The following is a 15,064-nucleotide window of genomic DNA, read 5'->3' on the forward strand; positions in this document are numbered from 1 at the left end:
ATGGCGCGGCTCCGCGGCACGCAAATTTATGGTAATCCATGCAAATTTATGCAAATGAACCCCCCCCGGGCGGCTTTTGAGGCGCGGCCCCGCTCGGAGCCCGCGGCTCCTCCGGGAGAAAAAATCCCTGGAAAAAAAACCGGGATCGGCGGGAAAAGGTCGGGAAAAAACCCGGGAGCGGCTCCGGGCGGGAAAAAATGGGAATTCCTGGCGGGAAAATGGGAATTCCGGGCGGGAAAATGGGAATTCCGGGCGGGAAAATGGGGATTCCGGGCGGGAAAATGGGGATTCCTGGCGGGAAAATGGGGATTCCGGGCGGGAAAATGGGGATTCCGGGCGGGAAAATGGGGATTCCGGGCGGGAAAATGGGGATTCCGGGCGGGAAAATGGGGATTCCTGGCGGGAAAATGGGGATTCCGGGCGGGAAAATGGGGATTCCTGGCGGGAAAATGGGGATTCCGGGCGGGAAAATGGGGATTCCTGGCGGGAAAATGGGGATTCCGGGCGGGAAAATGGGAATTTTAAGGGGGAAAATGGGAATTTAAGGGGGAAAAATGGGAATTTAAGGGGGAAAAATGGGAATTTAAGGGGGAAAAATGGGGATTTAAGAGGGAAAATGGGGATTTAAAGGGGAAAAATGGGGATTTAAGGCGGAAAAGTGGGAATTTAAGGGGGAAAAATGGGAATTTAAAGGGGAAAAATGGGATTTTAAGGGGGAAAATGGGAATTTAAGGGGGAAATGGGAATTTAAGGGGAAAAATGGGGATTTAAAACAGAGAAATGGGGATTTAAAGGGGGAAAAATGGGGATTTAAAGGGGAAAAATGGGGATTTAAGGGGGAAAAATGGGAATTTAAGGGGAAAAATGGGGATTTAAGGGGGAAAAATGGGAATTTAAGGGGAAAAATGGGGATTTAAGGGGCAAAAATGGGAATTTAAGGGGGAAAATGGGAATTTAAAGGGGAAAAATGGGGATTTAAAGCAGAGAAATGGGAATTTTAAGGGGAAAAATGGGGATTTAAGGGGGAAAAATGGGGATTTAAGAGGGAAAATGGGGATTTAAAGGGGAAAAATGGGGATTTAAGGCGGAAAAGTGGGAATTTAAGGGGGAAAAATGGGAATTTAAAGGGGAAAAATGGGATTTTAAGGGGGAAAATGGGAATTTAAGGGGGAAAATGGAGATTTTAAGGGGGAAAAATGGGGATTTAAAGCAGAAAAATGGGAATTTTAAGGGAAAAATGGGAATTTTCCACCGGGAAGAAGCGGAAATCCCCCCTGGGAGGGGTTGGGAAAAGAGGGAAAAGGGAATTTTGTGGGATGGGGGAGGAGGAAATCCCGGGAGTTCCGGGTTTCCGTTTGTTTGGGAGAGAAACGCCGGGAATTTTGGGATTCCTCGGTTTGTTTTTCTGGGAAAAATCCTCCAAAATTCCCTTTTCCCGCTGTTTTTCGGCGGGAAATCCCAAAAAATTTCATGTTTGGGGTTGGATTTTATGGGAAAAACCCCAAAATTTTCATTTCTGGCCTGGATTTTACAGATAAAAAAGCCCCAAAATTTGTTTTTCTCCTCATTTTTACAAAAAAAAAAACCCAAACTCTTTTTTTTCCTCGATTTCCTGGGAAAATCCCTAAAAATTTCATTTTTCTCCTTATTTTGACAGGAAAAAAATCCCAGGAATCTCCTTTTCCCCTTTTTTTCACGACAACTCATCCCTGAAACTTCGCTTTTGGCTCGGATTTATGGAAAAAATTCCTTCAGCTCCTTTTTTTTCTCCCTCCTTTTAAGGAAAACTCTCCCTAAACCTTTTTTTTCCTCTTCTTTTTAAGGGAAAATCCCTCAAATCCCCAATTTTTTTCCCAGGGAAAATTCCCGAAGCTCCTTCCCCTCCCATTTTTTGGGGGAATCCTCCCTAAATCCTCATTTCCCGCCCGGATTTTTTGGGGATAAATCCCCGGAATTTGCTTTTCCTGCTCTTTTTTCTCCTCCCAAATCCTCGTTTTTCCCTCCCCTCCCCCCCCATGGATCCTCTCTCCGCCTGAGCCCCTCCCCCATTCCCACTTTTCCCCACTTTTTTCCCACTTTTTCCCACTTTTTCCCCATTTTTCCCCACTTTTCCCCACTTTTTCCCCACTTTTTCCCACTTTTTTCCCTTTTTCCCACTTTTTCCCACTTTCTCCCACTTTTTCCCACTTTTTCCCACTTTTTCCAAATTTTCCCACCTTTTTCCCACTTTTTCCCACTTTTTCCCACTTTTTTCCCCACTTTTTCCCCACTTTTTCCCACTTTATCCCCACTTTTTGCCACTTTTCCCCATTTTTCCCACTTTTTCCCACTTTTTCCCCACTTTTTCCCCACTTTTTTCCCCATTTTCCCCACTTTTTTCCCACTTTTTCCCCACTTTTTCCCCACTTTTTCCCATTTTTCCCCACTTTTCTCCACTTTTTCCCACTTTTTCCCCACTTTTTTCCCACTTTTTCCCCACTTTTTCCCCACTTTTCCCACTTTTTCCCCATTTTTCCCACTTTTTCCCCATTTTCCCCACTTTTTCCCACTTTTCCCCACTTTTTCCCACTTTTTCCCACTTTTTTTCCACTTTTTCCCCACTTTTCCCCCACTTTTTCCCACTTTTCCCACTTTTTCCAACTTTTCCCACTTTTTCCCACTTTTTCCCACTTTTTCCCACTTTTTCCCCACTTTTTCCCATTTTATTCCACTTTCTCCCCATTTTTCCCCACTTTTCCCCACTTTTTCACACTTTTTTCACACTTTTTCCCCACTTTTCCCCACTTTTTCCCCATTTTTCCCCACTTTCTCCCCACTTTTCCCTACTTTTTCCCCTTTTTTCCCACTTTTTCCCACTTTTTCACACTTTTTTCACACTTTTTTCACACTTTTTCCCCACTTTTTCCCGATTTTTCCCACTTTTTCCCGATTTTTCCCACTTTTCCCCACTTTTTCCCACTTTTTCCCAATTTTTCCCCACTTTTCCCCATTTTTCCCACTTTTCCCCACTTTTTTCCCCACTTTTCCCCACTTTTCCCCATTTTTTTCCCCACTTTTTCCCACTTTTTCCCACTTTTTTCCCACTTTTTCCCCACTTTTCCCCCACTTTTCCCCATTTTCTCCAACTTTTTCCCCATTTTTCCCACTTTTTCCCAATTTTCCCCACTTTTTCCCACTTTCTCCCCACTTTTCCCACTTTTTCCCCATTTTTCCCCACTTTTCCCCATTTTTCCCCATTTTTCCCCATTTTTCCCCACTTTTCCCCATTTTTCCCCATTTTTCCCCACTTTTCCCCACTTTTCCCTGCGGATCCCTGTGGATCTCCGCCCTCCCAGGGTCCCTTTGCCCCGGGATCCTTTGGGATCCCTGGGGATCTCCGCTCTCCCTGCGGATCCCTGAATTCCAGGGGGATCCCCGGGGTTTTCCGGGGGGTTTCCCTTCCCCTCCCGCCTCGGGATCCCCCCGGGATCGGCCGGAGCCTGCTGGGATCCTCTGGGATCCTCTGGGATCCTCTGGGATCCTCTGGGATCTCTGCTCTTCCCCATCTCCAGGGGGGCTCCGTCCTTCCCCTCAGGGTCCCCGGGATCGGTCGGGATCCCCGGGATCGGTTGGGATCCCCGGGATCTGTTGGGATCCCCAGGTTTGTGCAGGCTCCCCAGGCTCGGTTGGGATCCCCAGGACCAGTTGGGATCTCTCAGTCTCCCCAGTCAGGATCCCCAGGATCTCCTGTGATCTCTCAGTCTCCCCAGTCAGGATCTCCAGGATCTCCTGGGATCTCTCAGTCTCCCCAGTCAGGATCCCCAGGATCTCCTGTGATCTCTCAGTCTCCCCAGTCAGGATCCCCAGGATCTCCTGGGATCTCTCAGGATCTCCCCAGTCAGGATCCCCAGGATCTCCCCAGGATCCCTGGGATCCCCAGACTCCTTCAGGCTCATTCAGGATCCCCGGGATCTTTGAGTGTCCCCAGTCAGGATCTCCTGGGATCTCTCAGGATCTCCCCAGGATCCCCAGGCTCATTCAGGATCCTCAGGATCTCCAGGATCCCTCAGTCTCCCCAGTCAGGATCTCCCCAGGATCCCCAGTCAGGATCTCCGGGATCTTTGAGTGTCCCCAGTCAGGATCTCCCCAGGATCCCCAGTCAGGATCTCCCCAGGATCCCCAGTCTCGTTCAGGCTCATTCAGGATCTCCCCAGTCCCTCTCCCAGTCTCCTCCAGTCCCTCCCAGTCCCTCCCAGTCCCTCCCAGTCCCTCCCAGTCCCTGTCCCCAGTCTCTCCCAGTCCCTCCCAGTCCCTGTCCCCAGTCTCTCCCAGTCCCTCCCAGTCCCCCCAGTCCCTCTCCCCAGTCCCTCTCCCCAGTCTCTCCCCAGTCCCCCCACTCTCCCCAGTCTCCCCAGTCTCTCCCCGTCCCTCCCCGTCTCTCCCAATCCCTGTCCCCAGTCTCCCCAGTCACACCCCAGTCCCTCCCCGTCCCTCCCAGTCTCTCCCCAGTCCCTCTCCCCAGTCTCTCCCAGTCTCCCCAGTCTCCCCAGTCTATCCCAGTCTCCCCAGTCCCCCCAGTCTCTCCCAGTCCCTGTCCCCAGTCTCCCCAGTCACACCCCAGTCCCTCCCCGTCCCTCCCCGTCCCTCCCAGTCTCCCCAGTCCCCCCAGTCTCTCCCCAGTCTCTCCCCAGTCTCTCCCAGTCTCCCCAGTCTCCCCAGTCTCTCCCAGTCCCTCCAGTGTCCCCAGTCCCTCTCCCCAGTGCCCCCAGTGTCCCCAGTCACTCCCCAGTCCCTCTCCCCAGTGCCCCCAGTGCCCCCAGTCTCTCCCAGTCCCCTCAGTCACTCCCCAGTCACCCTCCAGTCCTCCCAGTCCCTCTCCCCAGTGCCCCCAGTCTCTCCCAGTCCCCCCCATCTCTCCCAGTCCCTGTCCCCAGTCTCCCCAGTCACTCCCCCGTCCCCCCAGTGCCCCCAGTCCCCCTCCCCAGTCCCCCCAGTCCCCCCAGTCCCTCTCCCCAGTCTCCCCAGTCTCTCCCCAGTCTCTCCCAGTCTCCCCACTCTCCCCAGTCCCCCAGTCCCCCCAGTCCCTCTCCCCAGTCTCCCCAGTCTCTCCCCAGTCTCTCCCCAGTCTCCCCGCTCTCCCCACTCTCCCCAGTCCCCCCAGTCCCTCTCCGCAGTCCCTCTCCCCGGTGTCCCCAGTGCCGTTCCGGGCCATGCTGCGCCGTTTCCGTGCCCGTTCTGGCTCGGCCGGGGCTCTGCCGGCGCTCTCGGCCTCGCTGCGCTCCCTGTACCGCTCCAAGCTGCTCCCGGCCGAGCGCTTCTACAACTTCGGCTCCTTCCACTCGCCCCCTCTGCACGACGCCGACTTCGAGGCCAAGCCCCTGGTGCTGGTGCTGGGCCAATATTCCAGCGGGAAAACCTCCTTCATCCAGTACCTGCTGGGGCAGGAGATCCCGGGCTCCCGCCTGGGCCCCGAGCCCAGCCCCGACGGCTTCGTGGCCGTCATGCACGGCCAGGCCGAGGGCATCATCCCCGGCCACGCTCTGCTGGCCGACCCCAGCAAACCCTTCCGCAACCTGGAGCGCTTCGGCAGCGCCTTCCTCAACCGGTGAGGGGACCGGGACGGGGGATCCGGTGGGGGGATCTGGGGGGGGGATCCGGTGAGGGGATCGGGAGGGGGGATCTGGTGGGGGGATCTGGGGGGGGGGATCGGGAGGGGGGAGCTGGTGGGGGGATCCGGTGAGGGGGATCCGGTGAGGGGATCGGGAGGGGGGATTGGGGGAGGATCCGGTGAGGGGGATCCGGTGAGGGGATCGGGAGGGGGGATCAGGAGGGGGGATCCAGTGTGGGGATCGGGAGTGGGGATCTGGGGGGGATCTGGAGAGGGGATCCAGTGTGGGGGTCAGGAGGGGGGATCAGGAGGGGGGATCCAGTGGGGGATCTGGGGGGGGGATCCGGTGAGGGGATCGGGAGGGGGGATCTGGAGGGGGATCCAGGGGGGGGATCGGGAGGGGATCTGGGGAGGGGATCCGGTGGGGGGATCCAGTGTGGGGGTCGGGAGGGGGGATCGGGAGTGGGGATCTGGGGGGGGAGCTGGAGAGGGGATCGGGAGGGGGGATCCAGTGTGGGGATCGGGAGGGGGGATCTGGGGGGAGCTGGTGGGGGGATCTGGTGGGGGGAGCTGGAGAGGGGATCCAGTGTGGGGATCGGGAGGGGGGATCTGGTGGGGGGATCCAGTGTGGGGATCTGGGGGGGGGGGGGGGAGCTGGAGAGGGGATCGGGAGGGGGGATCCAGTGTGGGGATCGGGAGGGGGGATCTGGAGAGGGGATCCAGTGTGGGGATCGGGAGGGGGGATTGGGAGGGGGGATCTGGGGGGGAGATCCGGTGAGGGGATCCGGTGTGGGGATCCGGTGTGGGGATCGGGAGGGGGGAGCTGGGGGGATCTGGGGGGGGATCCAGTGTGGGGATTGGGAGGGGGTAGCTGGGGGGGGGATCCGGTGGGGGGATCAGGAGGGGGGGATCTGGAGAGGGGATCCAGTGTGGGGATCGGGAGGGGGGATCCGGTGAGGGGGATCCAGTGTGGGGATCGGGAGGGGATCTGGGGGGGGGGATCCGGTGAGGGGATCGGGAGGGGGGATCGGGAGGGGGAGCTGGAGAGGGGATCCAGTGTGGGGATCAGGAGTGGGGATCTGGGGGGAGCTGGTGGGGGGATCTGGTGGGGAGAGCTGGAGCAAGATCTGGTGTGGGGATCTGGGATGGGGCCTGGTGTGGGGATCTCAGAGGGATTTGGAGCAAGGATCTGGAGTGGGGATCTGGAGAGGGGATCTGGAGTGGGGATCCAGTGTGAGGATCTGGAGTGGGGATGTGGGATGGGGCCTGGGGTGGGGATCCGGAATAGGATCTGGTGTGGGGATCTCAGAGGGATCTGGGCAGGGGATCCAGTGTGGGGATCTGGAGTGGGGATGTGGGATGGGGCCTGGTGTGGGGATCTCAGAGGGTTCTGGAGAGGGATCTGGAACGGGGATCCAAAATAGGATCTGGTGTGGGGATCTCAGAGGGATCTGGAACGGGATTTGGAGCAAGGATCTGGTGTGGGGATCTGGGATGGGATCTGGAACAGGGATCTGGAGAGGGATCTGGAACAGGATCTGGTGTGGGGTTAGGGTTAGGGTTATGGGATCTGGTGTGGGGATCTGGTGTGGGGATCTGGTGTGGGGATCTGGAACAGGATCTGGTGTGGGGATCTGGAGAAGGGACCTGGAGAGGGATCTGGAGAGGGGATCTGGGCTGGAATCTGGAACAGGATCTAGAGTGGGAACTGGGCTGGGATCTGGGCCAGGATCTGGAGTGGGATCTGGGCTGGGATCTGGGCCAGGATCTGGGCTGGGATCTGGGCCAGGATCTGGAGTGGGATCTCGAGAGGGATCTGGGCTGGGATCTGGGCTGGGATCTGGAACAGGACCTAGAGTGGGATCTGGGCTGGGATCTGGGCTGGGATCTGGGCCAGGATCTGGAGTGGGATCTCGAGAGGGATCTGGGCTGGGATCTGGAGAGGGGATCTGGGCTGGGATCTGGAGAGGGGATCTGGGCTGGGATCTGGGCCAGGATCTGGGCTGGGATCTGGGCTGGGATCTGGGCCAGGATCTGGAGTGGGATCTGGAGAGGGGATCTGGGCTGGGATCTGGGCTGGGATCTGGGCCAGGATCTGGGCTGGGATCTGGGCTGGGATCTGGGCCGGGATCTGGGCTGGGATCTGGGCCAGGATCTGGGCTGGGATCTGGGCTGGGATCTGGACCAGGGTCTACCCTTTTCCCCCCATTTTTCTCCCCTTTTTTCCCCCCATTTTTCCCCTTTTTTTCCATCTTTTTCCCATTTCTCCCCATTTTTCCCCATTTTCCCCCATTTTTTCCCCATTTTTCCCCATTTTTCCCATTTTCCCCCCATTTTCCCCCCATTTTCCACCCTTTTCCCCCCATTTTTCCCATTTTTCCCCATTTTTCCCATTTCCCCCCATTTTCCCCATTTTCCCCATTTTCCCCCCCTTTTCCCCCCGTTTTTCCCATTTTTCCCATTTTCCCCCCGTTTTTCCCATTTTCCCCCCGATTCCCCCCATTTTTCCCCATTTTCCCCCCATTTTCCCATTTTCCCCCATGTCCCCCCCATTTTTCCCATTTTTATCCCCATTTTTCCCATTTCCCCCCCATTTTCCCCCCATTTTTCTCCCCCTTTTCCCCCCATTTTTCCCATTTTCCCCCCATTTTTCCCATTTTCCCCCCGTTTTTCCCCATTCCCCCCGTTTTTCCCCATTTTTCCCATTTTTATCCCTGTTTTTCCCCATTTTCCCCCCATTTTCCCCCCATTTTTCCCATTTTTTCCCATTTTCCCCCCATTTCCCCCCATTTTTTCCCATTTTCCCCCCGTTTCCCCCCATTTTTCCCCGTTTTTCCCCATTTCCCCCCATTTTCCCATTTTCCCCCATTTTCCCCTCATTTTTCCCCATTTTTCCCATTTTCCCCCCGTTTTCCCCCCATTTCCCCCATTTTTCCCCATTTTCCCCCCATTTTTTCCCATTTTTCCCATTTTTATCCCTGTTTTTTCCCATTTCCCCCATTTTTCCCCCCGTTTCCCCCCATTTTCCCCCCGTTTTTCCCCATTTTTGCCATTTTTATCCCTGTTTTTCCCCCTTTTCCCCCCATTTTTCCCATTTTCCCCCCATTTTTCCCATTTTCCCCCCGTTTTTCCCCATTTTCCCCCCGTTTTTCCCCATTTTTCCCATTTTCTCCCCATTTTTCCTGTTTCCCCCCGTTTTTCCCCCCCGTTTTTCCCCATTTTTCCCATTTTCTCCCCTTTTTTCCCGGTTCCCCCCCGTTTTTCCCGGTTTCCCCCCATTTTCCCCCCATTTCCCCCCATTTTCCCCCCATTTTTCCCCATTTTCCCCCCATTTTTCCCCATTTTCCCCCCATTTTTATCCCTGTTTTTTCCCATTTTCCCCCCATTTCCCCCCATTTTTCCCCATTTTTCCCCATTTTTCCCGGTTTCCCCCCATTTTTTCCCGTTTTCCCCCCGTTTTTCCCCATTTTTCCCGGTTTCCCCCCATTTTTTCCCGTTTTCCCCCCGTTTCCCCCCATTTTTCCCGGTTTCCCCCCATTTTTTCCCGTTTTCCCCCCGTTTTTCCCGGTTTCCCGCTGCCCCCCCCGGGATGAGCGAAGCCTCTGGAATTCCGCCCCTCCCCCCCCCGCTCCCGGCCGGGCGGGCGGGGCCGGGGGGGCCAAGGGGGGGCCGAGGGGGGGGTTTGGGGGGGTTTGGGGGGGTTTTAGGGGGGTTCGGGATTTTTTGGGGGGGTTCGGGATTTTTGGGGGATTTTTGGGATTTTTTAGGGTTTTTTTTGGATTTTTTAGGGTTTTTTGGGGGTTTTTTTAGGGGTTTTTTTGGTTTTTTTGTGGTTTTTTAGGGTTTTTTGGGGGGTTTTTTTAGGGGTTTTTTGGGGGGCTTTGGGGGGGTTCGGGATTTTTGGGGAATTTTTGGGGATTTTTGGGGGTTTTTTTTGGGATTTTTTAGGGTTTTTTGGGGGGGTTTTTAGGGGTTTTTTGGGGTTTTTTGGGATTTTTTAGGGTTTTTTGGGGGTTTTTTTTAGGGTTTTTTTGGGGTTTTTTAGGGTTTTTTTGGGGGTTTTTTGGGATTTTTTTAGGGGTTTTTTGGGGTTTTTTTAGGGGTTTTTTGGGGGGGTTTTGGGGACGTTTTGGGGTTTTTGGGGGGGTTTGAGGTTTTTTTTGGGGTTTTGGGGATTTTTGGGGGGGTTTGGGGGGGTTTGGGGATTTTTGGGGGGGGTTGGGATTTTTGGGGTTTTTTTAGGGTTTTTTTGCGGGTTTTTTAGGGTTTTTTTGGGTTTTTTAGGGGTTTTGGGGGGGTTCGGGTTTTTTGGGGGGGGTTTTGGGGGGTTCGGGATTTTTGGGGAATTTTTGGGGATTTTTGGGATTTTTTTTGGGATTTTTGGAGGTTTTTTGGGGTTTTTTTGGGGGGGTTTTTGGGTTTTTTTTTAGGGGTTTTTTAGGGGTTTTTGGGATTTTTTTAGGGGTTTTGGGGGGATTTTGGGGTTCTTTGGGGGGGTTTGGGGGGTTTTGAGATTTTGGGGGGGCTTTGGGATTTTTTGGGGTTTTTTTGGGGTTTTTTGGGGATTTTTTGGGGTTTTTTTGGGGTTTTTTGGGGGTTTTTAGGGGTTTTTTGGGGTTTTTTAGGGGTTTTTAGGGGGGTTTTTGGGGGGGTTTTGAGGGTTTTTTGGGGTTTTGGGGGGGTTTTGGGGATTTTTTGTGGGGGTTTGGGGATTTTGGGGGGTTTTTTGGGGGGTTTTTAGGGGTTTTTTTGGGGTTTTTTTAGGGGTTTTGGGCGGATTTAGGATTTTTTGGGGGGGTTTTGGGGGGGTTTGGGATTTTTGGGGGGTTTTTTTAGGGTTTTTTAGGGGTTTTTTTGGGTTTTTTTAGGGGTTTTGGGGGGATTTAGGGGTTTTTTGGGGGGGTTTTGGGGGGTTTTGAGGGTTTTTGGGGGGGTGTGAGGTTTTTGGGATGTTTCAGGGTTGTTTTTGGGGCTGTTTTTGGGGTATTTTTGGGTTGTTTTTAGGGTATTTTTGGGGTTGTTTTTGGGGGTATTTTTGGGGCTGTTTTTGGGGTGTTTCAGGGTTGTTTTTGGGTTGTTTTTGGGGCTGGTTTTGGGGCTGTTTTTGGGGTGTTTCGGGTTGTTTTTGTGGCTGTTTTTGGGGTATTTTTGGGGCTGTTTTTGGGGTGTTTCGGGTTGTTTTTGGGGTATTTTTGGGGCTGTTTTTGGGGTGTTTCGGGTTGTTTTTGGGGCTGGTTTTGGGGCTGTTTTTGTGTTGTTTTTGGGGTGTTTCAGGGTTGTTTTTGGGGCTGTTTTTGGGGTATTTTTGGGGTTGTTTTTGGGGTGTTTTTGAGGCTGTTTTCGGGTTGTTTTTGGGGCTGTTTTTGGGGTGTTTCAGGGTTGTTTTTGGGGCTGTTTTTGGGGTATTTTTGGGGCTGTTTTTGGGGTGTTTCGGGTTGTTTTTGGGGTGTTTTTGGGGCTGTTTTTGGGTGTTTTGGGGCTGTTTTTTGAGGCTGATTTTGGGGCTGTTTTTGGGGTATTTTTGGGGTTGTTTTTGGGGCTGTTTTTGGGGTGTTTTTGGGGCTGGTTTTGGGGTGTTTTTGAGGCTGTTTTCGGGTTGTTTTTGGGGCTGTTTTTGGGGTGTTTCAGGGTTGTTTTTGGGTTATTTTTGGGGCTGGTTTTGGGGCTGTTTTTGGGGTGTTTCGGGTTGTTTTTGGGGCTGTTTTTGGGGCTGTTTTTGGGGTATTTTTGTGGCTGTTTTTGGGGTGTTTCGGGTTGTTTTTGGGGTGTTTTTGAGGCTGTTTTTGGGGTGTTTCGGGTTGTTTTTGGGGCTGTTTTTGGGGCTGTTTTTGGGGTATTTTTGTGGCTGTTTTTGGGGTGTTTCGGGTTGTTTTTGGGGTGTTTTTGGGGTATTTTTGGGGTGTTTTGGTGGCTGTTTTTGGGGTGTTTTTGGGGCTGTTTTTGGGGTGTTTTGGGGGCTGTTTTTGGGGTGTTTTTGGGGCTGTTTTTGGGGTGTTTCAGGGTTGTTTTTGGGGTGTTTTTGGGGTATTTTTGGGGTGTTTTTGGGGCTGTTTTTGGGGTGTTTTTGGGGCTGTTTTTGGGGTGTTTCAGGTTGTTTTTGGGGCTGTTTTTGGGGTATTTTTGGGGCTGTTTTTGGGGTGTTTCGGGCTGCTTTTGGGGCTGTTTTTGGGGTGCTTCGGGTTGTTTTTGAGGCTGTTTTTGGGGTGTTTCCGGGTTGGTTTTGGGGTGTTTCTGGTTGTTTCTGGGGCTGTTTTTGGGGTGTTTTTGGGGTGTTTTTGGGGCTGTTTTTGGGGCTGGTTTTGGGGTGTTTTTGGGGCTGTTTTTGGGGCTGGTTTTGGGGTATTTCAGGGTTGTTTTTGGGGTGTTTTTGGGGTATTTTTGGGGTGTTTCGGGTTGGTTTTGGGGTTTTTTTTGGGGCTGGTTTTGGGGTGTTTTTGAGGCTGTTTTCGGGGCTGTTTTTGGGGTGTTTCAGGTTGTTTTTGGGGCTGTTTTTGGGGTATTTTTGGGGCTGTTTTTGGAGTGTTTCGGGTTGTTTTTGGGGTATTTTTGGGGTGTTTTCGGGGCTGTTTTTGGGGTGTTTCGGGTTGTTTTTGGGGTGTTTTTGGGGCTGTTTTTGGGGTGTTTCGGGTTGTTTTTGGGGCTGGTTTTGGGGTGTTTTTGGGGCTGTTTTTGGGGTGTTTCGGGGTTTTTTTGGGGTATTTTTGGAGCTGTTTTTGGGGTGTTTCGGGTTTTTGGGGCTGTTTTTGGGGCTGTTTTTGGGGTGTTTTTGGGGTGTTTTTGGGGTATTTTTGGGGCTGTTTTTGAGGCTGTTTTTGGGGCTGTTTTTGGCGCTGTTTTTGGGGTGTTTTGGATTGTTTTTGAGGCTGATTTTGGGGTGTTTTTGTGGCTGTTTTTGGGGTGTTTTTGGGGTGTTTTTGGGGCTGTTTTTGGGGTGTTTCTGGTTGTTTTTGAGGCTGTTTTTGGGGTGTTTCAGGGTTGTTTTTGGGGTATTTTTGGGGTTGTTTTTGGGGCTGTTTTTGGGGTGTTTTTGAGGCTGTTTTTGGGGTGTTTCGGGTTGTTTTTGGGGCTGTTTTTGGGGCTGTTTTTGGGGTATTTCGGGTTGGTTTTGGGGCTGATTTTGGGGCTGTTTTTGGGGTGTTTCGGGTTGTTTTTGGGGTATTTTTGGGGCTGTTTTTGGGGTGTTTCGGGTTGTTTTTGGGGCTGTTTTTGGGGTATTTTTGGGGCTGTTTTTGGGGTGTTTCGGGTTGTTTTTGGGGTGTTTCTGACCCCCCCGGGACGCCCCCAGGTTCGTTTGTGCCACCCTGAACAATCCGGTCCTGGAGAGCATCAGCCTGATCGACACCCCCGGGATCCTGGCGGGGCCCGAGCAGAGGGTCTGCAGGGGTAAGACCCCCCAAAAATCCCCAAAACCCAAAAAAAATCCCCAAAACCCAAAATATCCCCAAAATAAAAAAAACCACCCCAAAACATCCCCAAAAAATCCCCAAAATCCAAAAAAAATCCCCCAAAAATCCCCAAAATCCAAAAAAAATACCCCCAAAATCGCCAAAATCCAAAAAAAAAAATCTCCAAAAAATCCCCAAAATCCAAAAAAAAATCCCTAAAACCCAAAAAAATCCCCAAAATCCAAAAAAAATCCCCAAAACAATCCCCAAAATCCAAAAAAAATCCCCAAAACCCAAAAAAAAATCTCCAAAAAATCCCCAAAATATCCCCAAAAAATCCCCAAAATCCAAAAAAAAACTCCAAAAAATCCTCAAAATCAAAAAAAATCCCCAAAACCCTAAAAATCCCCAAAATCCAAAAAAAATCCCCAAAATCCAGAAAAAAATCCCCCAAAAAATCCCCAAAATCCAAAAAAAATCTCAAATAAATCCAGAAAAAAAAATCCCCCCCAAAATCCCCAAAATCCAAAAAAAACCTCAAAAAAATCCCCAAAATCCAGAAAAAAATCCCCCAAAAAATCCCCAAAATCCAAAAAAAAAATCTCAAAAAAATCCCCAAAATCCAAAAAAAATCCCCAAAACCCAAAAAATCCCCAAAATATCCCCAAAAAATCCCCAAAATCCTAAAAAAATCACCAAAAAATCTCCAAAATCCAGAAAAAAATCTCCAAAAAATCCCCAAAATCCAAAAAAAATCCCCAAAATCCAAAAAAAATCCCCAAAACCCAAAAAAATCCCCAAAATAAAAAAAAAATTTCAAAAAAATCCCCAAAATCAAAAAAAAATCCCCAAAACCCAAAAAAATCCCCAAAATCCCCCAAAAATCCCCAAGAAATCCCCAAAATCCCAAAAAAATCCCCAAAAATCTCCAAAATTAAAGAAAAACCCCAGCAAAAAATCCCCAATTTGATTTGGGTGTTTTGGGGTGTTTTGGGATGGATTTGGGTCATTTTGGGGTGTTTTGGGGGTGTTTTGGGGGGATTTGGGGGGGATTTGGGGAAGATTTGGGGGTTTTGGGGTGTTTTGGGATGGATTTGAGTCATTTTGGGGTGTTTTGGGGAGAATTTTGGGTGTTTTGGGGTGTTTTGGGATGGATTTGGGTCATTTTGGGGTGTTTTGGGGGGATTTTGGGATGGATTTGGGGGGATTTGGGGTGTTTTGGGGTGTTTTGGGGTGTTTTGGGGGGGATTTAGGGTTGTTCCGGACGGATTTTGGGGTGGTTCCGGGTAAATTTGGCAATTCTGCCAAGGATTTGGATGTTCTGGGGTGGTTTAGGGTGTTTTGGGGTGTTTTGGGGGTGTTTTGGGGTGTTTTGGGGGTGTTTTAGGGTGTTTTGGGGTGTTTTGGGGTGTTTTGGGATGGATTTGGGGGGGATTTTGGGGTGTTTTGGGGGGGATTTAGGGTTATTCCAGACGGATTTTGGGGCGGTTCCGGGTAAATTTGGGAATTCTGCCAAGGATTTGGGTGTTTTGGGAGGGATTTGGGGGGGATTTGGGGGGTTTTGGGGGTGTTTTGGGGTGTTTTGGGATGGATTTGGGGGGGATTTGGGGTGTTTTGGGGTGGATTTGGGGTGTTTTGGGGGGGATTTAGGGTTGTTCCAGAGGGATTTTGAGGCGGTTCCGGGTAAATTTGGGAATTCTGCCAAGGATTTGGGTGTTCTGGGGTGTTTTGGGATGGATTTGGGTCATTTTGGGGTGTTTTGGGGTGTTCTGGGGTGTTTTGGGATGGATTTGGGGTGTTTTGGGGTGTTTTGGGGAGGATTTGGGGTTGTTCCAGACGGATTTTGAGGCGGTTCCGGGTAAATTTGGGAATTCTGCCAAGGATTTTGGTGTTTTGGGGTGTTTTAGGGTGTTTTGGGGTGTTTTGGGATGGATTTGGGGTGGATTTGGGGTGTTTTGGGGTGTTTTGGGATGGGTTTGGGGTGTTTTGGGGTGTTTTGGGGAGGATTTAGGGTTGTTCCAGACGGATTTTGGGGCGGTTCCGGGTAAATTTGGGAATTCTGCCAAGGATTTTGGTGTTTTGGGGTGTTTTA

The 15,064-nt window shown here is 51.6% G+C and overlaps 2 protein-coding genes across 4 annotated transcripts in view; both read left to right on the forward strand.

Moving 5' to 3' along the window:
* On the forward strand, positions 1–4,107 carry LOC147647416 (uncharacterized). The gene is made up of 3 exons (XM_086872031.1): positions 1–31; positions 1,824–4,011; positions 4,059–4,107. The coding sequence occupies exons 1-3, from the start codon at positions 1–3 to the stop codon at positions 4,102–4,104; spliced, it is 2,265 nt and encodes a 754-aa protein (XP_086728157.1). The 3' UTR covers positions 4,105–4,107.
* The window catches only part of LOC147647417 (EH domain-containing protein 2-like), a 24,990-nt gene continuing 13,750 nt past the window's right edge, over positions 3,825–15,064 (forward strand). The window contains exons 1-5 of one of the 3 annotated variants that reach the window (XM_086872064.1): positions 3,825–3,957; positions 4,106–4,445; positions 4,540–4,780; positions 4,850–5,584; positions 12,873–12,970. In XM_086872064.1, coding sequence (XP_086728190.1) covers positions 5,190–5,584; positions 12,873–12,970 — 493 coding nt within the window. In that variant the 5' untranslated portion in view covers positions 3,825–3,957; positions 4,106–4,445; positions 4,540–4,780; positions 4,850–5,189. The other 2 variants (XM_086872062.1, XM_086872063.1) reach the window with 2 other exon arrangements.

The sequence above is a fragment of the Cyanistes caeruleus genome, chromosome 38 (genome assembly GCF_971803275.1).
Source record: "Cyanistes caeruleus chromosome 38, bCyaCae1.hap1.1, whole genome shotgun sequence".
NCBI classification, from domain to species: Eukaryota; Metazoa; Chordata; class Aves; order Passeriformes; family Paridae; genus Cyanistes; species Cyanistes caeruleus.

What these genes read in the sequence shown, in the direction of transcription:
- LOC147647416 (XM_086872031.1), top strand. Translation starts at nt 1, where the DNA reads ATGGCGCGGCTCCGCGGCACGCAAATTTATG. An exon ending in CCGCGGCACGCAAATTTATG is followed by an intron (nt 32 to 1,823) that starts GTAATCCATGCA and finishes CTTCTTTTTAAG; the next exon opens with GGAAAATCCCTCAAATCCCC. An exon ending in GATCTCCCCAGGATCCCCAG is followed by an intron (nt 4,012 to 4,058) that starts GCTCATTCAGGA and finishes CAGTCTCCCCAG; the next exon opens with TCAGGATCTCCCCAGGATCC.